The sequence below is a fragment of the Onychostoma macrolepis genome, chromosome 23, assembly GCF_012432095.1.
Source record: "Onychostoma macrolepis isolate SWU-2019 chromosome 23, ASM1243209v1, whole genome shotgun sequence".
NCBI lineage: Eukaryota > Metazoa > Chordata > Actinopteri > Cypriniformes > Cyprinidae > Onychostoma > Onychostoma macrolepis.
Window position 1 is genome coordinate 13,855,856 of NC_081177.1, and position 25,793 is coordinate 13,881,648.

The window sequence follows — 25,793 nt, forward strand, 5'->3', positions numbered from 1 at the left end:
AAAGAGGGATCATACAAAATGCATGTTATTGTTTATTTACTGACCTGAATAAGATATAAAAGATGTTTACATATAGTGCACAAGAAAAAATAATAGTTGAATTGATAAAAATGACCCCGTTCAAAAGTTTACATACATTATTTACATGATTCTTAATACTGTGTTATTACCTGAATGATCCACAGCTGTGTTTTTTTATTTAGTTATAGTTGTTCATGAGTCCCTTGTTTGTCCTGAACAGTTAAACTGCCTGCTGTTCTTCAGAAAAATCCTTCAGGTCCCACAAATTCTTCGGTATTACAGCATTTTTGTGTATTTGAACCCTTTCCAACAATGACTGCATGATTTTGAGATCCATCTTTTCACACTGAGCACAACTGAGGGACTCATATGCAACTATTACAGAAAGTTCAAACGCTCACTGACGCTCCAGAAGGAAAAACCATGAATTAAGAGCCGGGGTGTGAAAACTTTTTGAAGATCAGGCATTAACTTTTGAACAGAATGAAGATGTGCACATTTTTCTTATTTTGCCTAAATATCTTCTTTTTTTTTCTTCATTTAGTACTGCCCTTCAGAAGCTACAGAAGATGTTTTCCAGAAGACATAAGTTAAATTTCCCCTAATCTTCAAATTCAAAAAGTTAAGAATCAAGTGTATGTAAAATTTTGAACAGGGTCATTTTTATAAATTCATCTACTATTTTCTTTTGTGGACTATATATATATATATATATATATATATATAAAACATCTTTTATGTGAAATATCTTATTCAGGTCAGTACTAAATAAACAATAACATGCATTTTGTATGATCCCTCTTATTTCTGTAAAATAATTAACATTTTGCATGATTCTGCAAGGTGTATGTAAACTTTTTACTTATGTACTGTAGTACTATATGTACTATTATCTACTGATAGCCCTCTCTTTTGGAAAGCTTTTATCTCTAATTTTTAAACTAATGAAAGACATAAAATGTATTAGAAGTTTACATTTATGATTAAACAAGAGGCTTTATATAATAGATTAATGCAACAGAAAATTAAATAACCGGGTTAGAATAGCTTGTACTTTATTATGCTCAGGGTCCCATTACTTCTCATTTATATGTGTAGTCATGCATTCTTAGGTCTATCGCATGCAAACTAAATTAGGCCATTTACCAGTTTTTCCAGATTTCCTGCATATGTTTTTATGTGTGTGTGTGTGTGTGTGTGTGTGTGTGTGTGTCCAAAGTAATCAATTAAACTGTTTTCTTTCAGCATCAATAGCCACATACATGAGGACAATAGGACTGTTCACACATTCCTGTCACTCCTCCTAACGACTCTAACCTTTAATGATCTGTGAATCCCCTAATTTCCTTCTGAGAGGACCTCAAATATTTTGATTACCTTCATTTTGGTGCATTGGGTCTATAACTACATAAACAACCGTCCTTTATTGTCTTATCCAGTCTGAGTCTTGCAGTGAAAAATCTGTACTGCATATCTGCCTGTTAAAGCAACAAAGAAAGACGTTTGTTTCAGCTGTGCCATAAAAACAGTGCTGGGATGTTATACATCAGTTGAAACGCATGTAATGTATATTTGTGCCATTTCATGCATGTAACTTCTGTAGATGGATGTTTAGCATTGTTGACAGTGCCAGAGATAAAGATAAACCCTCATGTGTGACAGATGGCTGTGTCATTTGCAGATAAAAATGAAAGCATTTTCAGTGTCAGCCTCTCAGGAGGGAAATGGAGCATAGTGAAATGAAGAGAAACAGCATATGGAAGTGGCAAATTCCATTTGTTCTAGGTTATGTGTGGATCTGATGAATAGTGCGATGAGGTCAAGAGGATCAGTGGAATTGCTCTCCGTCAAACTTTACGTTCCGGACTGCCTCTGTCTGTCTTTCTCCAGCTCTCTCATTAGCCAAATCTCTCTCTTAGCTTTGCTACCGGCCCCGTTATGCTCTGATGACAGGGAATGTGATACTGAGAGCATATCAGGCCACACCAGTAATCAGCTCTTGCTACCAGAACACCAACTGAGAGAGAAAGAGAAAGACTCCAACAACACCCTCTGACCCACAACCGCCCACTTGCAGCAGACAGAGGCCCAGCAGGCAACTAATTAGCATGTGTTAATGAGTTCCTGTGCCAGGGTGACCCACTCAGTAGTGTTGGAAAAGTGTGGAGGTATGGTGTGTCTGCTTCATGGTGCTTGTAAACACAATTACAAACAAGCCTGACATACTTTGAAACTGCAAATCTAGCACGTTCATACAGTATGCAAGGGTTTCGTAATAGAATTCACTGCAGCTGCTTTGCTGCACCCTTACAAAACAAAAATAAATGGGAATATATTGGACAAATATAATTTGATATATTAATTAATAATTTACAAAGAGGCAAAAATATATGCACTGTAAAAGGTTTTTAGCAGGTAGTCTAAAATCTGCTTAATGTGGTAACATTAACTGTTATTAAAGTCAAAAATATCATTTGATATCACTGAATCAACCTGACTAAATTGAATTACACTAAAAAGACTCATAAATAGTTCCTTAAAGTAACAGTTACTCAACTGCCATTTTATAAATATGAAATAACTTGGGAAATAACAAAATGATCATTTTCTGAAGTTTTAGAAAAAGTATTTACACTAACAGATCATAAACAGTGTTTGAATCATTTTGCTTTTTGCACAATACCTGCTCCTGCACTGACATCTAGTGGAAATTTTGGAATTTATTTTTGTTATTCCTCAATCATTCTACATGTGGGTGGTTAGTCGATACAAGTATTTTGGAAAATTTTGAATTTTGATTCTTTTATAATTATTGTGCATGCAGTTTTTATGACTTCATATTAACTTACAGACTATATTTGAAAATGTATTTGTTACACTACAAGACTATATAAATACTACATAAAATAAAGAAATATATTTATAATTAATATATTATATAAATAAATTCAACTTTATCGAAATATATATATATATATATATATATATATATATATATATATTGTTTTAAAAACATATTATACATCAATAAAAGATGCAAAAGTGACAGAAATCATGCACAGACCATTCTTTTTCTTTTTTATTTTCTTTCACATTATTTTCTTCTTCCCCAGAGCACACAATAGTTCTGCTCAGCGTCAGATAGTACACTTTTTAAAATTTCTTTCTTTCTTTTTTCAGACCTAGTGCTGGGTCATTGTTGTCACATTAGTACAATATGATAAGTTAACTACTGGAAGAGGGTTCACACACTTACATAGTGCATTTATTGCATTGTAAACCAAAAGAAAACCTCAAACACAAAACCAAAATAGTGCAATCATATTGATTTCCCTTTATTCAGTGATAGACCTTTACCAGTCCAAGCCATTGTCTTCCTCCTTCCTCCAGTGTTGCATACAGTACAGTATATTGTGATAGAGAACATAAATATCTAATAAAATAAACAATTAGCCTTGAAAATATACTTTGGAGACCCAAAGACATAGTTCTGGACTATGTACAAATCACCTGGAAAGATATCAAGCATATTTTCAATTGGGAAGAGCTCATTGTGCTTTGAAGCCTGTCTCTAGCTTGTTGCTTTTCATTTGCAGTGATTTAAAAATCTACAGTAGATTTAACATGGTCCCAAATAACATTTTTGTTCAATATATGTAAATAATATTATTTATGTACACCTTAAAACAAACCGAAAGTCATTTGTTTGTGCATTTATATATAGATGAGGGCAATGAATTTTAATGTGCAAACTGTATATACTCAAGCAGATGTTTGTGATGGTTTATATGTTTCTATGTCCATTGCATCTCCCTATTCAGTTTACAGTGCTGTTTATTTCTACAAATGCCTGATTGTGTCATGCATAGTCATGATTAGCTTGAATGTACAATTGGACTGCATGTATGCAAAGAGTAAATTAGTGATCATTTAGTTAAGAGATTGTCTTGCAAATAAGACATAAGTCATTCTGTTAAATGTGATAATCTTTGTAAATGATTTTGTTATTGCATGGAAGAACAGCAGCAAGCAAAACTCAACAATTACAGCAGCAGATATGTCAGCAAGATCATCACTTATCATGCAAATAAGTGTTGATGGTAAAGATTAAAAAAAAAAAAAAAGGAATTTTTATCAGTGTTTTGAGATTCTCAAAATGCAGAAAAGGATGTTCAGTGGTTCTGAAACAATACATCATCATACCGTTACACATGTTATGGTTGTTTTTGAATTAATGGTATGATTATGTACAGTTATACTTATGTGAAAACAAAGATGCTTGCAAGGGTCTCACTTTTGTGGTTTCAAACAAAACCACTAGATGTCACTGTAATTCAAACATTAGTATAGAGGTTTTCAAATGGTTTTACTTGGACCCAACACAGCACCAAAACAATTTATTGCACAAAGGAAATAAAAAATTATCTTAAAATCAAATATTAAAATGTATTTATATTAAAAATTAAATCTTAATAATATGAATTCAAATATAGTTATAAATAAATAATAAACTAAAATCATTAAAATGAATAGTTCATAAAACATTGGGGCACAAACCACTAAACTTCACTACAAATGAAGTTTAACATATTTTGGGTAATATTTTTTCAGTTTGTTCGTGATTTTAAAGATGAGAGCATATCATCCAATGTATCCATGTTGGAATCTACCTAATTTACCTGGTTATAGGTGGATTTGCATCAAAATGCCATATAATTTTCTCCTTTTAAAACTTAACAAGTCTTATCATCCTAACTACGCATGATTATATTAGTTGCATTTAGCATAGTTTTATCACGTGTCCAATCAGAACAGACCTGCGAGGTCTCCGTTGAGAACCACTGTTGGACAAAATAAATAATATGTTAGGCTGTTTAGTGCAATACTGATATCTAGGCAAATGATGTACAAACATTCATGTGGTCTGCTTTTCATTGATCTGAAAGGGTGATATTAGTGCAGTGTGGTTGGAAATACTGATGAGTTACTAGTTGATTTGCCCCGGTTGACATAAACCTAAAGTTTCCAGTGGATAAAAAGACACAAGTAAAATCAAACAGGATATAACAGAAAATAAAAATGTTTTCAGTTAAAAAGTCCCAAGTGTGGTTTCAGTATATGAATTAGTTATTTGAGGGTTGTGCTACATAAAGCCATTTGGGTTATTAATTATGAGTGAACTGTATTTGACGATTGATTGAAATGAAGTGTATTGTGCAAAAGGTATGGCCGTGAAAACAAACCAAAAGCGATGCAGGAGGTGGAGACTGAGTGAGCGAGATGTTAGTGGCATGGGGTGCCCTTCTTTGTGAGGGCATGGTATGGATGCTCTGATGCCAGTGCCAGAGTCAGGCTGGCAGAACCTGGCGGACAGACGGCACCACCAAGAGGTTGGGGAAACCCCTGTTGATCTCAGTGTGGGGCTCAGCAGGGACATTCAGACCAGTTGAATGTGTGTATAACTGTGAGTGTGTGTGTGTGTGTGTGTGTGTGTGTGTGTGTGTGTGTGTGTGTGTGTGTGTGTGTGTGTGTGTGCGTGTGTGTGTGGGTGTGTGTGTTGGCTGAAGGCCTGCAGCAGAGTGGTCCTGAGATGTAAAGGACGACACATGTGTTAGTGTAGGAGAGGGTGTGTGTTGTCACTGTCAGTGAGGCTGGGATTGGTCCACTTCTCCGCTGGCCCTCATCTCTGTCTCCATCCCTCCGTTCCTCCTCTTTTCATCAGGGGGCAGCTGCTCCAAGCCCCCTCTCATTCTGGGGCAGTGAGTGGCTGGCCTTTGAGGAATATTCTGGGTTTTTTTCTGGAATGTTCTGTGTCACTCTATAACAGCCAGAGAGCAGTGGAGGAAGTGATCATTATGGTTAAACACCCTGGCCACAAGTCTTCTGTCAGTCAATATTTAAGGTGCACTCAATATACTGTATATATATAATTTTTTTTTTTTTTTTTTTTTTTTGCGATATTGCTTATATTATATTGACATCTGGTGGATTGGATGTAGTGTCACGCAAAAGCACAATTTTTTAGTTTCAGTGTTGTCATTAAATAAAACAAAAGGGATTTTTTTGTTAATTAAAATAAAGCTGAAATAATAAAAAAAAGAAACATTAGATGAAAAACTTAAACTTAAAAAATTAAGTTGTCTTGTCTTGAAATGAGTTGAAGTACAAAAATGACTAAAACTAAAATAAAAATATATTGAATTCATAGTGATATAAAATAAATTAAAGCTAAATAGAAATGCAAAAAAAAAATCTGACAAAAGCGTATAACAAAATGACAAAAACCAACTAATTAAATTAGATTAAATTTTAAAACCTTTAATAAAAACAGCCTTCATTATATTTACATTGTAAATGTAATAAAAGTCTGATGTTAGACATTATTTTAAACATTTTTCAAAAGTACGTTATTTAAAATAAGCAAGTGCACATTTGAAATTGATTGTTATTATTATTAATATTTTACGGTGGCCGAGAGAGCTCAACGCGCTGCAAATAAAATTCTTTTTTTGGTTGTATTGTGAGCATTTGCAGCACCTGCTGTCAATTTTGCTGGTGCTTTTTCTATTTTTCTGGTGTTTTCTGAAGTTGCAACGCGTTATAATATTTATTATTAATATGCCCTGACAGGAAAATACACATTCATAATAATAATTTTAGCTGGTAGATGAAAATCAATCCAACACTCACCCTAATTTGTGGTAGTGCTCATTCAATTAGCTCCTGCGTCTCTGAGAACTAGAGGAAGAGGATAAGAGAGTGTTCAGAAGATGTGAAGGCCATGCAGGTAACATTTAAACACTCACCTGTTGGCTAGAGTTGGCTGAGGGTGGTGTAACTACATTTTGCTCCACTAGAGGGTTCAGGGGGGCGGAGCCTGGCAGGTGAGTGGCACGCCAGTATATATCTAAGTATTCGGCCAGGTGTTCGCAGGCATCCTCTAACTGATTCTCATCCAGTATAACATCAAACATTTCCTAATGCAAGATAAACGCAGTGAATACAAACAGTATTAGCGTAAGATATCGCATCTGTTCACTTGTTGCTTCAGTTTAATGTATGTTAATAGGAGCTGAGTGTGTGCAGTAATGGGACTCACTGGTGGGCACTGTGCTAGTTTATCTCCAGCCATCATTTGCACATTGAGATGTTTGCTTTGAGATTTCCTCTGGACTTTACGAGTCTTTGAAGAACCTGGGGTAGAATGAGTAACACTGAGAAAATGAGGGACACGTTTCTTCAGGGAAATCTGAACCTACCTATATAACTTAATCATTAAAATAAGCAAAACAACACTTTTAGCTCTGTGGATTTATAAATAGCACTGAAGATAGTCCAGCAAGGACTGAAACATTTGCTTTTTTGTGTGTGTACAAAGTCACTTTTTTGTTAGTCCACTTTAGTTTTTGTTGTCACCTTCATGTAAATCTTCAGGAATAAATGTTTGTCAAAAGGACCTTGAACTTTGCATTTCATTTGGTGTGCAGATTTTTTTGGCTTTGGCTTCTCAACTTATAAATAACACACTTTTCAAAACCATATTTAAAGGGATAGTTCACCCAAAAATGGAAATTCTATCATTAATTACTCACCGTAATGTCGTTCCAAACTCGTAAAACCTTCGCTCATCTTCAGAACACAAATTAGGATATTTTTGATGCAACCCGAGAGCTCTCTGACCCTGCATAGACAGCAACGCAACTACCACGTTCAAGGCCCAGAAAGGTAGTAAGGGCATCGTTAAAATAGTCCATGTGACATCAGTGGTTCAACCGTGATTTTATGAAGCTACGAGAATACTTTTGTGCGCAAAGAAAACAAAAATAATTACTTTATTCATCAATTTCTTTTCTTCCGTGTCAGTCTTCAGCACACGTTCACAAAAGTACCACGACCATGCTTTGTGGTGCTGTTGTGAATGTGCGCCGAAGAACCGGAGGAGAAGAAATTGTTGAATAAATTTGTTATTTTTGTTTTCTTTGCACACAAAAAGTATTCTTGTCATAAATGTCATAAATGTCCTTACTACCTTTCCATGGAGGGTCAGAAAGCTCTTGGATTTCACCAAAATTTAATAATTTGTGATGAAGGTCTTACAGGTTTGGAACGACATGAGGGTGAGTAATTAATGACAGAATTTTCATTTTTGGGTGAACTATCCCTTTAATTAGTCTATCATCAATGTTCAAGTGTAGATACACATGCATCACAGAAAAACCCATTTTTCTTAACCAGCAAATGTCATTTCCACCACAACTGTAATTATGTATTTTGTTTGTTAAACACTCATTGGTCATGCTAAAACATTTTAATAATATTTTTAGACTAATATTTGAAGAATATTTCAATTATAATTGTGGCAAGACTTATGGTTGTGGTGGAAATGATAGAGGGACAAAATAGGTCTAAAATGATAAAAATAGTTTTCAAATAATAATTTGTTTATTGTACTATCTTTTGGTGATCGTAGTTTCATAATAATTGAGTAATTAAATGTCATAATTTGTATTTTTTATTATGGATTTCTATATTAGATGAAAAGTCGTATTCTGGGACGAGTAAAAGAATAAAATACATAAAACTACATTAAAAATACATTAAAAAAATACATTTTAAAGGGTTTCCCAGGCTGTTTTACAGTAATGTGACCTTTATATAACAACAGAAAAGTTAGTTTTAGTTTTAATATAAATCTGTAATTGGAGAAACACCCATTTATAGTTTTTTAAGAAAAAGTGATTTATTGACTGGTTAAATATTGTTGTACCTTTGGAGAGGACACTTTGACGTAGACAATGATGGGGGCGAGGGAGGTCTTGAGAAGCTGTGAGGGGTGGTTGATAGTATCTGCATCCAAGACCACCAACTGCAGGCTTTTAGCCAGTTCAAATATTCTCTCAATTTCACTCTGCACCTCGGCTGAGAGAGAGACAGGAATGATAACACGAGCCACATTAATAATGAAACAACGAACGATGCCATATTGGGTCCTTCATACAAAAATACTTGATCACACTTTATATTAAAGCTTACTCTATTTAGCTTTACCCTTGTATGTTTTCACTCACCCAGACTGGAACGTGTGTTTGACCTCTCCATGATAGCTTTCTTGTTCAGTACAGACCTCTTGGCCAGAGACAGATCTGCAGTCACCCGTGTGATAGAAATCCTGCCATGAAACCACATACCAAATTTAAAAAAAAACATAGCAGAAGTATGGACCACTTTAATGATCCTTTACAGAAGAAAGAAGGTAGATAAATGATTTATTTTTGGGTGAACTGTTCCTTTAAGAGTAACACATTCAATTTTAAGCTGTAAACCAGTGAAACAAACAGTTTCTGCACTCACCTCCCATCAAACCTGTGCTTCAGGAAGTCAAACAAGGCTTTCTGCATCATATCAGTCACCTGCATCAGAAGATTGTGAGAAAACGTTCATTCTACATTCAACCAGAAACATTTCATATGTAATAAACCTGTCAATCTGAGGTAGTTTAGGTCCTGAGCTATTAATAGTGTTAACATCCACCCAGTGATTTTGTTGTCTAAGGACCGTGGAGGGAAAATAAGGAGTTCCAAGCAGGGGATTCGGAAGCAGAGTCGTGTATAAGGCTAATATGGTTTGGATGAGGTGATGTGGTTTTATTTAGACACGGGTGAAAAATGAAAGACTCCAGAAATAGAGGGCAGAGAGTCAGCAGGTCCCTGGTGTCTCTGTTAAAGAGCTGACTGACAAATGTGTCCAGAGCACCATGGCACAGCTGGACTTAAATATTTCATGTTCGTGAATCCTCTCGCACACCAAAACTGCCTGAGCAGTCATATACAACAGGATCCAAAATGAGCTTTTTGCCATGCCTGCCAACAGTGAGAGAGTTATTTACAGACTGTAATTACTTTTCATAGGCCATGAAACGGAATTTTGCATTATTTTATTAAACATAATTATGCTAAATATAATTATATAAATATTGTTTAGTAAATATAAATACAAATACTGACCACAAATATTTTTCATAGATCATGAAACTGTATTTTGCATTTCTATTAAATTATAATAAAAAATTTTTTTTTATAGAAATATTATTTCTTACATCTAAATATAAATAAAACTGCATATATTTGTATAACTTGTATATCACATCATATATAAGCCAATCTCTGCATAAATTTGTTTTTGTTCCAGTGTTGTTATTAATAGGTTTAAAACTAAACCTATTAAATCATTTTCAGTAATTGAAAGAAACTTTAAATAAAATAAAATACAAATATTACACGAATAACTTATCGTAATGTAATTGAAAATTGCTAAAAATTTAAATGTTAATAAATGCTATAATATAATATAAATATTAATAAAACTACATGCTTTTTAGTTTCATTTTGGTAGCTTCATATATATGTCATCACATTGAGTTCTAAAGGAAAAAAGCCTTCAGGCATATTTCCGTTGGTAAATTTTCCACAGAGGTGCAAGTTAAAAGACAAAAGTCACGTGAGTGAGTGATGTTTTCTTTAGTAAATGGTTTGCATGTCCTTGATTTGATTCAGTGAACAATCCCTAATGCAGTTTTATTTCCTCAAACTCAACTTTTACTTGCTTGGTAGTTGTTAATTTTGGACCCTGCATACATAGAACAACTGGCCTGTCTTTTAACTGCCATTATGATCAAATTGAATATAATTTACCTCATAGCCTTTCAGCGAGGGGCCGACCAGAACAACAGGCCTCATGGATGGAACTACATCATAGGGTGGAACGTGTTCCGTCTACAACACACACACACACACACACACACTCTGTTATGTCTCACAAGCTCTGAACCTTAACTAACATTTCTCAACATCTAATGAGTAGCCTCAAGGGATGCAGTTTCAATAACGCAGCATTAAAATCTCTCACAGAGAATTGTCTGAGAGGCCAGACACAAACTGTGAATATTTAATAGCACTTTTTGAGGGACTGTTTTGCATTATGGAAGCAAGGAAGCAACTTTAACCACCTACCTGCTTCTGCTTCTGTTTGGCTTGTTTAAAACAAGAGAAATGCGTTTAAGAAAATCTAAACAGGTTGTTTGTGTTCATAATGGTAAAACAATTTTATACTGAAATATTATGTAAATCTTGACATATAAAATCAGCATAAACCCTGAAGGGAAATGCAGAGGAATGGTAGTGGCTCAATAGTACTAGCGTTACAGTGAGTCAGTAATGTGTGTGAGTATTTAAATACCTCTCACCTGCAGAAGGAGGAGTAGACCTCCAGCCACCAGATGAAGCATTTCCACCCATTTTCCTGTTACCAACACAAACACTTTAGAAATTGCAGGATGAGACATGCCAATAGCTGATACCATACTTTAAACTAAAATCCCATGCTGAACTTATGTGCTAGGATTTCTTATAAATAGCAAGTGCAATGGCAAATCACAGCAACTGAAGGTAAGAGTGTTTATTTCTCACTTGCAGTATAGTTCACCAAAAATGATAACTAATAATTCCAAACCAACTGTATTGCTGTATATTAGTAGTGGGGATTTTTTTATTGATTCTTTCTGTAGGCAGCTAGCTAAGCCAGTCGGTGGTGACAAGTGAATCTTTAAAAGCCATTCAAATGATTTGTTCAAACACAATAATTCAATTACTTCCCTACTATACAGTAGGCAAAAAACAGTATGTGAAAAAAAATACCTCTATCTAGAAACAGAGGTACCTTACACCTAAGCCACCTATCTAAAATTATTCGTTCTCCAGTGAAAAAGTCACCTTGTCTGAATCAGGAGAGAAATATGCACAGATCAAGCGAAAACAGTCTAAAATAGTTAAATAATACTGATGTGAGAGTGCAACAGCTGACAGACTTTTTCACTGGAGCATTATTAAGGATTATGGACTGGTATTTTATATGGAAACAAGAGTTGTGATGTTTTTATGAGCTGTTTGAAGTTTCATTCTGACGGCACCCATTCACTGCAGAGGCTCTGTTAGCGTGCAAGTAATGCTAAATTTCTCCAAATCTCTTCTGATTAAGAAACAAACGGAGAGTAAGTACATTTTCTGCAAACGTTCATTTTTGGGTGAACTGTTCCTTTAAATGCTAATTTATACAGTACTGAATAACAACTATATAGATGTGATGAGATGCAACTGTGGACCTCTGAGCTGCTTTCTGTTCCTGCTTGATCCTCATGGCCTCCAGTTTAACAGGGCTGGGGATGAAGGCAATATCTGCCCCCTCCTTCACCAGCCTCCCGATCCACCAGTCATTATTATATTTCTGTAGGATGGGAGACAATGTGCTCAAAAATATCACAGTGAAACATAAGCTAACTGTTCACTTCAGTTCACTGGTTGCTTCCCACCTCTTTTATGTGTAGAAAATCTTTGGTTTCAAAGTTGATGGCAGCACCCTGAACCGGACAGTCTTCATCGAGAGCCCCGCAGTAGCTGACATTGGTTCTCACTGCAAACGCCACAGGTTTGGTCTACAAGAAAACAAAGAAAACAGTTAACATTATGTTAAGAGGAGAGGTAATTGACAGTGTATCCGTTTGAGAAGATGAACCTTGGCTCTCTCGAGCTGGAGCAGGGCCTGGCGCTCGGCCTCACGCCGAGACGCCTCCTTGTCCTCCTCCAGGGACAGGTCGGAATCCGATGGTCTACTCGTGTAGGAATCAGCAGAACTCTGCAAAAAGGACAAGAGTCCAATGTGAAAGTTGCTCTTTTACATTTTACTTTTACAATTGTTAGCTTTAATGCGCTGTCTACGTCTTTGTCAATTACAGTGAGCCTAATTCACTAAGCAACACATTTCTGCTTGAAATCTGCATACAATCATGTTCATGAACAAATCATGATTTACCTAATCGTAAGCAGATATATGTACAGCTGGCTAATGAGAGGTCTGTTAACTGGGTCTGTACTGAAGGTATGTTTCAGCTGGTTTTGAGGATGGCACACCTGGCATTGCTCGAGGTTGCTTAGAACATCTTAATGATGAATTTGTTTATTAGAAACATTTTACTTCGCAGTGTGTTAATTGATGGACTGTAGTTGTGTGGATTACTTGTAGATTATTGTGATATTTTTGTCATCTGTTTGGACTTTCATTCTGAAGGCACCCATTGACTGCAGAGGATCCATTGCTGAGCAAGTGATGTAGTGCAAAATTTCTCCAAATCCATTCTGTTGAAGACACAAACTCATCTACATCTTGGATCACTTAAGGGCGAGTCAATTTTTTAGCAAATTTTCATTTTTGGGTGAACTTAAAAAAAGGTTAATATCACATTCATGAAGATTGTGAATTAGCCAAATTAGCCTTTTTTGTGAGAAGTTCTCCTGTGCATATAAACACGAATTCACATAATTATTAGTGAATGAGATGCAATATTTTTCGTTTCATTTTGCAGTTTTAACTGCACACAGCAATTGCTGCAAATGCTTTGGCAACATGAATATAGAAATATTTATCATGCCAATAAAGCATCAAAACTGAAAACTAAATCAGCAAATGCACCGATAACAAAAGACCTAGTGACCGTAAACAAGCATTGCAAAAACCTTTCCTCTACCATCTCCTGCATCCCTCTGATCTCCCCTCCAGACCAGTCTTTCTCTCGGTCTTTTTTCCCTCCAAAATCCAGAACACAGTGAGGATATGATTTAAATATCAAAGGCAGCCACAGGGCGCAGGTGTCTGTGACACCTACCGTCGAAAGAGATAAAGCATAATTATGCAGACGCCGGCTAAGATAAGATTCTTATGTGCGATTAAAACATATCTCTGGTCTAAATGAACGTGTTAATTAAAAACCAGCCCTGCTATGGGAGACATCTCCATCACAGAGCTGTCTCTTGAACCAACTCTTGGATGATCTACACCGTGTTCATCTCTTTCATGTGTTCGGCTTAGAAATAAATGAAAAGAAAGATTGAGTAGGGCTTTGAAGTACAACAACACACTATATCAAACATTTTTTTTTTTTTTTTTTGGCCACTTTTATCAATAGGAGGTAGTAGGGATGCAGGGGTCGCCCACATAAACATCACTATCTGCAAGGCTGTGACACACATTTTGTGTTTCGTACATGCAGTGTGCATTAACTTGGAGTCGTTTTCAGATGACCCGACAGACTAAGCAATTTTTCGCTTAGTACCTGGATCGATAGAGTAATGTAATCCTTTAAAAGACACAATGCATCGCAACCTCATCCGCTAACAGTGTTTCCACAACACCTCACCCCATATTCCACTTACAACACACATTTTAACCATCAGACATTCCCAGAAAAGGCTGCACAGAATGTTTACAGTATGTTGCTTAAATAAAGCTTTAATAGCTTTTTTTAAATAGAATTTTAGTCTTAGTATTCTGTTTATCTTCCTTTTGCTTTAATGACAGTATAGCATTAGAGCTGCATGAACTCCACAAGTTTGTGTAAAACCTGATGTTCTCCAGAATGATTTAAGAATGGATGCAAGAATTTAACCATCTGAATATGAATTTTCACACAATGAGAAAAATGTCAGATATAAATTCAGAATTACAAGATATCGTTGAGAGACTCAGTTCTGAATTACTTTCTTGCAATTTCAAGTTTACATCTCACAATTGTTTTTTCTCTGAATTCTGAGTTTACTTCTTACAATTCTGTGTTCTGAGTTCATAAAGCTCATAAAAAAGTATGAATTCTGAGGGTTTTTAATCCTGTGGCGGAAACAAGCTTCCATGTTCACATGATCAATGTCAAAAATGTTCTTATTTTATTAGTGACTTGCAAATATTGCAGAATTTCATCATGCACACCAAAAAAAGGTCACAAAGGATTACAAATTTTCAAATCCTTAAAACTGTGTGTATTTCCAGGTTTAACATACATTTTGAATTTGTAAATGTATTTTAAAATTTTGAATTTGTCATTTTTCTTTCAATGGTTTGCATCTGTGCAGCAGATATAAATGCAGGGCAGTCAACATTCATTTTCACAATTTGTTGTGCAATAGCAGCACACAGCCAACAGAGGGCGAAAAAATAAATGAACCTCCCCATATCCACAAGGCTTGTTAGATAACAGTCATTCATTCTCCTATATTTCATACAGTTTTGTGCCCTATTTTCATTCATACCGTCAGAATCTGATTCCCAGTCTCCTATATGGAGCAGCATGGATTTGATGCTCACCACAGCAGAACTTGTCCTGACAAGGACAGGGATCAGAGAAGTCCAGAGGAATCAACATGCAACGTGCATAGAAATTTTTGCATTATATTATATCAGTAATCAGTATCAGAAAAGAAGGTTGAAATATAATGGCTGCAGTTAACTTTTTTGTTTATTTATTTTCATTTTTTTTTTTTTTTTTAAATCAAAGATATTTGCCCCTGGAATTGATTTTCAAAAGGATTTTTACCTTTGTAAGGGTAGTTTTTAATATAATATAATATAATATAATATAATATAATATAATAATATAATATAATATAATATAATATAATATAATATAATATAATATAATATAATATAATATAATATTTTTACCCTTATAAGAGTTTTTTAAAAAGTTTTTTTTAATAAAAAATAAACTTTATGCCATCTATTTATGTTAAATGAATAGTGTCCAAAGCCTAAAACCTATTAAGACCTGGAATATAATATCCTGAAATACAATTATGAATTGATAAAATCAAAAACAGATGAATTTGCATTTACATAAATATATACATTTATGTAAATATACTTAGTTCATTACACTCTTGAATATAAACATATACATTTATATAAACATGTATGCATAAGTTGTGTGTGTGTGTGTGTGTGTGTGTGTGTGTGTGTGACTTTTCACCACATTTTTACCTAAAACCGGTTAAATTGCTGGTTATAAAAAATTGGAAAAAATGGAAATTTCTGACTTTCCTGACTATTGCAACACAACAAATCCATATGCCTTTTTTCCCTGACACAACATATCAACAACTTGCAATACTATTTGAAACCATACCCACATACAGAAAGATATGAGAAAGTGAAAGAGATATTAACAATCTTAGTCAGGTAATACACATTGTCAATTAAAAAATCAATGCAGCTGAATGCATTTGATGAGTCTGCTGGTCGAAAAGCTAAGACGTGCATCTCGACTGAGAATAATTTATTCATTAAAAAAAAAGGCTTACACGAGGATATTAATAGACTATGACCCAGGCAGAATGCATGCAAAATTCATTCACTCCACCAAAGCAGCGCTGATTGATTACAGAATCACATGGAGTGAAAATGTAATAGAGAGGGAGCGCGCGGGAGAAAATCAGTGAGCGAGCGAGCAAGAGAGAGAGAGAGAGAGAGAGAGAGATAAAGCGCATGTGAGGGAGAGAGAAGGCAAACCATCCCTACCTTGCAGCTGAGCAGCGCTGCGCTAGAATCGGACGCGGACATGCCTATAGAGACGGCTCGTATCGCCCCCCATCACTCTCTCTGTGGTCGAGCGAGACGCGAGTTGCTCTCCATGGTCAGCGGTAAAGAGAGGGGAACGCTCTGGCACTGCACTCAACGCCTATACAAAATTGATGCCCTGACTGCAGCAGCTGAGTTGTGCTGTTCACTGAGAGCAAACGCCCTCCCTCTGCCGCTGCTGCCTTTCTTCCGCCTGCTCTCACGTTCAATCAGGCTCCATTTTGTCCCGCTCCACACACTGGAGATGCGCTTCAGCCCTTGCAGCGGGGGAGGAGATGTTTACCTCTCACACGAGACACTGACACTCTCACATCTCATCCTCCTGCAGCAGGAAAAACAGGTGCTTTGCAAGTGGGATGTGTGGAGTCAAACTCCCGGATCCCTTACGTTATTGTGGAAAGCAAGACTGGATATGTAAAACTAAATGAAAAACATTGTATTTGAAATTAAATAGCATTTATTTTACATGCTTTGACATTCATGCTAAAAAACAAACAAACAATAGAAGCCCAATAGAAACCATCACAGAAATTCCAATGGTTTCCATTATAAACCATTAGCTTTTTCCAGTAAAACCATTACAAAATTCCCTTTTGTAGTGTGTTTTTGGCATTTTTCCAATAGGATTTAACATCCCACCAATAGAATCCATCACATACCAGTAGACACCAATATAGTTTCCATTAAAACCAATACAATTCCCATTATAACCATTAAAACCATTACATTTTCTATTGTGTTTTGGGCAGGGTTCTATTGTTTTTTTCAGCAGGGATGGTCTGTCTCTTTATTTCTTTTAGGCTACATCTCTCTAAAAATGTTCACTAGATAATGTTCATTATGTAGCCTACCATAACAAAGCATTGCAGCTTTCTGCCACATATTTGGTAAACTATTAAGTAACAGGCAGTTTTTGTTAGCATTGTTGGCTATTGTCTTGAATGATAAAATATTCCTCATTTGTAAGTTGGTTTGGATAAAAACATCTGTTTAATGACTAAATGTGACCCTGGGCCACAAAACCAGTCTTAAGGGTCAATTTTTTGAAACAGAGATTTACACATCAACTGAATGCTGAATAAATAAGCTTTCCATTGATATTTGTTAGGATAGGACAATATTTGGCCAAGATACAACTAGGCTATTTGAAAATCTGGAATCTGAGGGTGCAAAAAACAATTGAAAAAACTGGCTTTAAAGTTGTCCAAATTAAGTTCTTATCTATGCATATTACTAATCAAAAAAATAAGTTTTGATATATTTACAGTGAGAAATGTACTAAATATCTTCATAGAACATGATCTTTACTTAATAGCCTATCTTGATTTTTGGCATAAAAGAAAAATCGATCATTTTGACCCATACAATGTATTGTTGGCTATTGCTACAAATATACCCATGCGACTTGTGACTGTTGTGGTCCAGAGTCACAAATGTGAATTGTTAAAGACAGTTTTGTTTTTTTATATCTGCCATATATTTGGTATCCATGATATTTGATATATTCTGTATGCCAATGATACTTAAATTATTTAATTTAATTTAATTTATTTAAAATATCCAGCTATCAACAATTACATCATGGATCTTTGTTTTGCACCTCACATTTATAGATATCAACTCATGCTGGTCAGTTTTAAAAGCCCCTTCTCATTTTTCCAGAAAAATGTAGTCCAAGTGAATGCAAATTTTATTTACATACAAATGCATTCATGCATAAATGCTTTCAGTAGGCTATGTTACCTTCTTAACATGCAAATATTATATAAGATGTACATTCAAGAAAAAAAATCACTATAATTAATCTGTAAGTCTGCTCTGTCATACTAACTGGATTCCACAGTACCAGTACTTTTTTTTTTTTTTTTGTCTGTCACTGTGCACCATTCAGTGATCATAGTTTTTAAATGCACTGACATTTTGCTTCACCATTGTTAAATGACTTAATAAATTGCAAAACCTTTTGTGAATTAATCTGATTATTGCACTAATGTACCGTATGGTAGTATTTCCCTGGATGCTCTAATCATTTCATTTCCTGCTTGTTTCAATGAGCAGAAGACTCCGACACCAGCAAATGACTCCAAAAGCTAATGCAAATGTTAAATCAGGACCAGACACTGAAAGCTCACTTGTGCATGAATTAACAACGCAAACAAACACATCTGCCTGATGAGAAACAGCTGGGAAACCAATTGCACTAATGCATTTGGTGCCCTATAATGGGGAACAGTGAATTAAAAGTAAATTAAGTGTTTTCTAAATCCTATGTAAACGGATGATAATACACTTAAAAAGAACAATCAGTGTTGTGACCCCAGCATCAATAAATTATTGTAAAAACAGCAGAGACCACTCAAATACAATGGCTCCGGGTTTTTTTTTTTTCCTTCAATTCCAAAAATGAGCCATGGTACAAAATGTAGTTAAACCGTGATAACCTAAAATTACCCATGGTTCTGCAACACTAACCATAGATTTTATAGAGCTAGTAAGCGGCGACAAGTGAGTGAATCTTTGAATCATTCAGTCAACCGATTCGTTCAAACAGATTGATTCATTTAGCAACGACACAAGTGACTTTCTTTACGAATTAATCATTGAATCACTGAAACTACAGAACACCGCTGTTTTGGATATTCGCAACAGGCGATTCTGCTTTGACATTGTTTGGAACTATTTTGTGTATTAAAAATGCACAAAGTAAAAATCAAAATGCAAGTTACTCAGTGTTCACGTCTTGATTATTGTACTGTTCGTGTCTCATGGCATCATAAAACTGTTTCGGTCGGTTCCACTGCTCTATATAAAAGACTCTATAGATCAGTGGTTGGATCTATTACCGAATTCACGCAGTATTGCTTTTGTTATGGCTCTAAAAGGATTTACCGGTCCGTTACGATTACATTGTTTTGTATCCTTCACAGCACTGTAAGATTTTCACACAAACTCCCTGGGAGTCTTGATCTCGATAACCTCTCTCTGTCTGCTAATCTCTCTAGGCCTGATCCCACTGAGAGTAAATCTGTTCCGCCCAATGAGGTCGGGGATGGATGCCTTCACAGCAGCGTTACTGTCCTGACAATAGCATGATGCAGAACACCCCACAAACACAAGGTGAGTCAGCTTGCACACACAGTCATAATGGGGCGGTACCACCGAAAATGAATCATGAATACGTACGCTTTTCCTCTTCAGGTTGTATTAAATCAGCAGGCTAACAGAGGCCTGAGGCTGCCCCTGGTTGTTTGGACCTCTTTCTGGACTCCATTATAGCTGCTGGAAGCTTGTGCTATTTCTTAATTCAACTTTGTCCGCTGTGGCTTTTAGAGCTGCGTATCTTGAGGCTATGTTACTGCTGTGCTTTCTTTTATACATTTTATACACATGCTTGCAATTGGGTGAGCTTGAAAACAAACACAAGGCCACTCACATACCGATGTGACGTGTGGCCAAGAATGGTGTCCCATACTCAGAATTTGTGTTCTGCATTTCACCCATCCAAGTGCACACACAGTGAGTAGTGAACAAACACGCCCAGAGCAGTGGGCAGCTATTATAATGGGAACATAATAGAATTACAGTATTTAATTGAAGTACATTGGAATCCTAAAGTTTGAGACCGTATTGAAAATCTAGGGTTTCAAAATAATTACTATATAGAGCAGTTGTCACAGTTGGAACATGCTGGAGGCACGAGGAAACGTTTTACAGTCTTTAATCGAGGAAACACCAGGAATAATCACAACAGGCGCTTTGAACAACACACGTAGCAACCAAGTCAACACGTAGACCCGACAAACCAGAACTGAACAGACAGGAACTAAAGTACACAGGATAACGAGGGACAGACAGGTGCGGGGAATATACTAATAATCAAACTAAACATGGACAGGAACGAGACCAAATAAGGAAAAACAGGAACTGAAACACATGACTAAACCGGTCAAATCCTGACAGCAGTAAATAAATACATAAGATGTTTACAGTTTTGAATTTTTTATGATTTTGAAAAATGTAAAATAAAGGAGCATTATGATATAACATAAATAATAGTTGTGTCTATTGAAACTTGCAGGATGGTCTGACACTAAAAAAAATGGAAATATAAAATTAATACACTGTAAAAAGTAAAAGTTGACTTAACTTAAAAAAATTGAGGAAACCCGTTACCTTAAAATTATTAAGTACATAACAATTCAATTCAGTACTTGACAATTCAATTAACTTATTTTTTAAATGATCATTTACTTAAAAATTTTAAGGCAACGGGTTTCCTCAATTTTTTTAAGTTACGTCAACTTATCACTTTTTACAGTGTAGGGGAAAAAGATACTTAATTAGAATAATTTATAATAGAGCCATTTTCAGGTTTCAGACTTTTGGTGCCCTTTAGGGATGCACTGATCTTAAACACTGGCCAATATGATAATTATGTTCATGTTAACTAAGACTAAACTTAAAAACAACATTTTTCATTACTTGAAATATAATATATTAAATATAAATATAATATATAATTTATTTTATAATATAAATAAATATAAACTTATTTTATTTCAGCTGTTGCAAGGGAAACATTTCTAACAACTAAAACTAAACTAAAAACCATAACCTAACAGAAGCTATATATTTAAAAAATCAAAACAAAACAAAATTACTAAAACTTTAAAAAAATTTAAATGTAAAAATAAAACTTAAATTTAAAACATAAACAAAAAAATTATTATAGTATATCAAGCCTATAATTGATTTCTTTAATGATATATTTATATAATTATTTTCATACAAGTTCCATCTAAGTAAAAACAGCTTCTAGATATCAGAAGTAAATCCGGTATCGCCTGAACAAGAAAACAGCTTAGAGGGAGAACAAAGTGAGAGGAAAAAAGCGATAGAGCTTGAGGTGAAGAAAATCATGAGGGTGAGTGGAGGGACAGAAAGTGAGGATGTCACTCCATCTCTGCCTAAGCAATGGAGAAAGACGGTACATGTTTTTTTGTGTGTGCTGTTGATCTAAATATAGCTTTTCTTCCACTCTGCTTGCTTTTCTTCTGCTGGGTGCATACAGAAAGCTGCCTGGATGTAGAGTGATGACCCATGAGGAACAGAAGGGTGGGCTGGATAAGGTAGAAGCCCTCACAGGGGCTAAACTCTGCTACTGTTTGCAAATATCCTTGACAAAGTTCACATATTAAGTATTATATATTTTGACTATACTTAGTTCATTTACTCGCCCTCAAGTTTTTCCAAACCTGTATGGGCTTCTTTTTTCTGCTGAACACAAAAGAAGATATTTTTGGTAACCAAACAGCTGATAGTACCCATTTTTTCCATACTATGGAATTCAATGGCCACCGTCAGCTGCTTGGTTACGAATATTCTTCAAAATATCTTCATTACAGGTTTGGGGTGAACTATCCCTGTAAGTTCACTAAATGTTTAGTTCTTATAGCAGCTGAAATGACTTCACGTGTGGTTGATCATACTTTATGAAAACCAGTTCCAGCGAGGACTTAAATTCGGTAACCTCTTGTTTCTATTCCAGATTACAACAGGATAAATCAATACTAGCAGCAAATAGACTGATACCTCATTCTATCCAGGTGAGAACTTCCTGTCCTCGTGTTATCTTGCAAAGTTTCATCTTTCTTTCTTTTTTTAAATAAGAGCTCACTACACAGTATATCCTGAATTCCCACACGTCTTGTTATTGTACCAAGGACACAATTCCTATCAAAGATGAGTTCCTGCTGATATCTGCACAAGGTGATAAAAATAGAAACGGCATCTTGTATTTCAACCACAAGCAGTGAAAGTGGAATATGGACACCAGAATGACGCAAGTCACCAAAATGAGATGACAGAAGCATATGAGAGTTATAGATGTACTTTGCCCACACAACACACAGTAGCAGCACCATGGCATTGACCCCTACTGATCAAATGGCATGACTGAGCAACTATATATCAAGACGGCAAGAAAGGTAATAAAAAGCAACTTGATCTATAATACCCATGCTTACATTTACATTTATTCATTTAGCAGATGCTGTAGTCTATATAGTCCAACCGTACCAAATTTCAAGGGAGTGCTAGAATTGCACAGCGGTAAAGCATAAGAGTACAGTACTATAAGTGCTGAAGAGTGGAGAAAGATTTGTAATTAAATGAGGCTAAATGAGTTCATTTATAAGTACAAAAACAGTAAAGCAGTGTGCTAGCAATGGCAAATTTATAGTTTGTTTCACTGGGAATGCATGAACTGATATAATGTGTGTGTGTGTGTGTGTGTGTGTGTGTGTGTGTGTACATATACATATGGAGATGTTTGGAAAGTGAGGGTTAGATCAAGAATTTCCATAAGAGTTTATGTTTTAAATAAATTATTTGTATAACAAACATTTAAGCATGAATGCAAATAAATGTAAAATTTTATCCGATTCAAAAACAAATAATGGCTTGAAATCACAAAGTAACAATGATTAAGCGCTGGATTAAAAGAAACCAGATATTTCACACACACACACACACACACACACAAAACACACACAAAATCACTTTTAGCATTCTTAACATTTTGTAGCCTGATAATTTAATTTCTGGTTTAAACATGCATAATATGTTTAACAAAGTAATTGCATTTTAAAATATTTGTATTTATTTAAAGCCTTTCTGAGGGCCTGAGTTGCACATAATCTCTATGTACAATGCTTGTTAGTTAAAATTATATTTTTGTGCTGTCATAATACAGATAAACTCATAATAATAAAAACAGAAATGTTCAGTACATATATAATTTGTCTGATAATTACAAACTTCAGAAACTATTATACAAAAATATACTGCATATTGCACTATACTGTACCAAACAACACTGCTAGGTTATTCCATGCCACTTCATTCTAACTTTTATTCCTGCTTCCTGTTAAATAAAAAACAAGAATCAGTTTCTATAAAACTGATTAAAGGAAATGTCTTCACCTCTAAAAACTTTGCTGGTTTATCAAATTTAATCAAGGCTTTGCACGTTGATGCTCCACTGCACACACACACAGACACACACTAAGCACTCCTCTCCTCACGGGACAGGCTTTTAGTGCTCTAGTCTCATGCAGTATTTAATTGACCCCACACAGGAAGCCCAGCGGTTCCAAATGCACTCCTTCCCCCAACACAAAAGAAACACCATGAGTGCCTGCAAGTATGCCAACAGCTCCACAGACACCACGATAAAACAGAAACCTATGCATGTCCACATGAATCTGCATGATAACAGCATAACGAACATATTTTCTTTGGATGGAGAAACCGAGAGAAAGAGTTACAACCTCAGCAGTCAAAATAACATTCTGGCCTCAATAATTGACATGTAAAGCTGCTTCATTTCTGCTAAAACAAGCTGTTTTTTATCCACTTGTGTGAGATTCAGTTTTTATTGCATTGAATCTTTCATATTTAAAGGTTTTTTTCAGACCACACTGCTAAAGCAAACTGAATATTCATCCCAAAGTCTGCGAAACATCCACTAAACACACATTTGAAGCATTTTTGGTCGTGCTAAAGGTTAGAGAAGTGGCTGTACTCACTCAGATGGAGGTGTGGAGAGAGTGCACACTCTCACAGCTAGCTGGTCATGGTGCGCTCCCTCTCCAGGGCAGAAGTGAAGTGTACTGTAGCATCAAACTCCGCTTCCCTCTCTTATTCTCCCTCCCCCTGCACATTAAGCAGTATCTATCTCATATTCTCTCTGTCTTATTCCTTTCTCAGCTCCCTCCCCTTCTCTCTCTCTCTTTCACCCCACTTAGTCCTTTATGCGTCTGTGTTCTCTCATTTTTCTCGCACCACACTGACTCAGAGTTCATTCATGATATGAAGGTTATATATCAGATCTACGCCATTGTTTATTTTTGGATTCTCCAAGATATTAAAGTTTATAATTAAAAGTCAGATATGAACCAGTCAGATATATCCAAGAACACATTAATTTTGTAGCTCTATAGCAAGTGTCGTCTACCTTTTTAAGGCCAAGGACCCCTTGGTGAATAGAGACAGACTATAATAATACATTATAATGATCATATCGCAAAGCTATTAAAATTTCATTTTTGATACGTAAAGTCATATTCATGTACATTTACATATTAATACTCATATAATTTGGATGAAGAAGGGACAATGTAACATTCAGTGGAAATTTAGGTTACTTAATGTTGCATTTTTGTTTAACATATATTTTCTCTTTTTTTTTTACACAAAAATAAGTATAATTGACCGACCCCTTGTTAAAGACTCCTGCTATACTGTATGTCAAAATCTGACATTTGTGTCTATTTATCCTCCTACATAAGTTATGTTGAAACGTCTTAGATAAACCTTCTTATTTATTTAAATCTCCATTATGTCTCTTTAGCAGCTTTTTAGTAGCTTTTAGACCTGCAGCAGGCATCAAATTTGAAATGAGCTCATTTTGTGCATAAAATTGTACAATTTCTCAGTTTAAACATTTGTTATGTTCTCTATGTTCTACTGTTTAAATGTAAAAAACGCCCCAACATTTCTGGAATTTGGGTTGTGTCTTGAATGAAGTTTATTTTTCTAACCCATTTTTTTTCTTGTTTGAAACATCAACATAAAACACACTTTTAAAAAAATGTACTGCTAATTTTGCATTAACTTTACGGCCATTTCTGTAAACCCTAAAAGACAACGCAGTGCAGAATTAAAAATACAGATAAGACACCTGTAAAAAATTAATATGGAAAATTCCTTCTTATTAATACATTGTGTCCTTTTTTTTGGATTGCAGGAAAAATCAGTGGGATAACAAAATATGTTTTCCTAAAAGTTTTGTTATCATTAACAATTCCGCTTACAGCAAATTTGTCCAGCTTTAAAATTGCTGAGATATTTCTTTACCGGAAAACAGGTCTGATCCAGTGACAGTGCTGTGGTTTGGGAGAGAATGCTGGGCTGTCAGGTGTCTCTTTTTTCTGTGTTTATGTCAAAGATGTGAACATGTCCCATGTGTGGTATTGCAGTGAGACGGGGCTGTCTTAAATGCTCTCTGTGCTGCTGAGCCTAGAAATGCATGGCAGAACAGTTCTGATCAAACTGTGGCTCCAAAGCAGTACTCAGAAAGCAGAGGAATCACAAACACACAGCTCAGGAATACACTGTAACACACACACACACACACACACACACGTTTGTTTTTGTGAATTGTGGGGACATTCCATAGGCGTAATGGTTTTTATACTGTACAAACTGTATTTGCCCTACACCTAAACCTACTCCTTACAGGAAACTTTGTGCAT

The 25,793-nt window shown here is 35.4% G+C and overlaps 1 protein-coding gene across 1 annotated transcript; it reads right to left on the minus strand.

The window, feature by feature from the left end:
- Window positions 1-3,340: 3,340 nt before the first annotated feature.
- Window positions 3,341-16,715, minus strand: cacnb3b (calcium channel, voltage-dependent, beta 3b). The gene is given in 15 exon segments (XM_058763110.1): window positions 3,341-5,839; window positions 6,712-6,759; window positions 6,828-6,998; window positions 7,121-7,185; window positions 7,188-7,215; window positions 8,789-8,940; window positions 9,090-9,190; window positions 9,373-9,431; window positions 10,713-10,793; window positions 11,031-11,050; window positions 11,264-11,319; window positions 12,179-12,300; window positions 12,386-12,508; window positions 12,589-12,708; window positions 16,417-16,715. Coding segments are annotated over 14 exon segments (1,170 nt in total). The 5' UTR covers window positions 16,459-16,715; the 3' UTR covers window positions 3,341-5,839; window positions 6,712-6,729.
- Window positions 16,716-25,793: the final 9,078 nt, after the last annotated feature.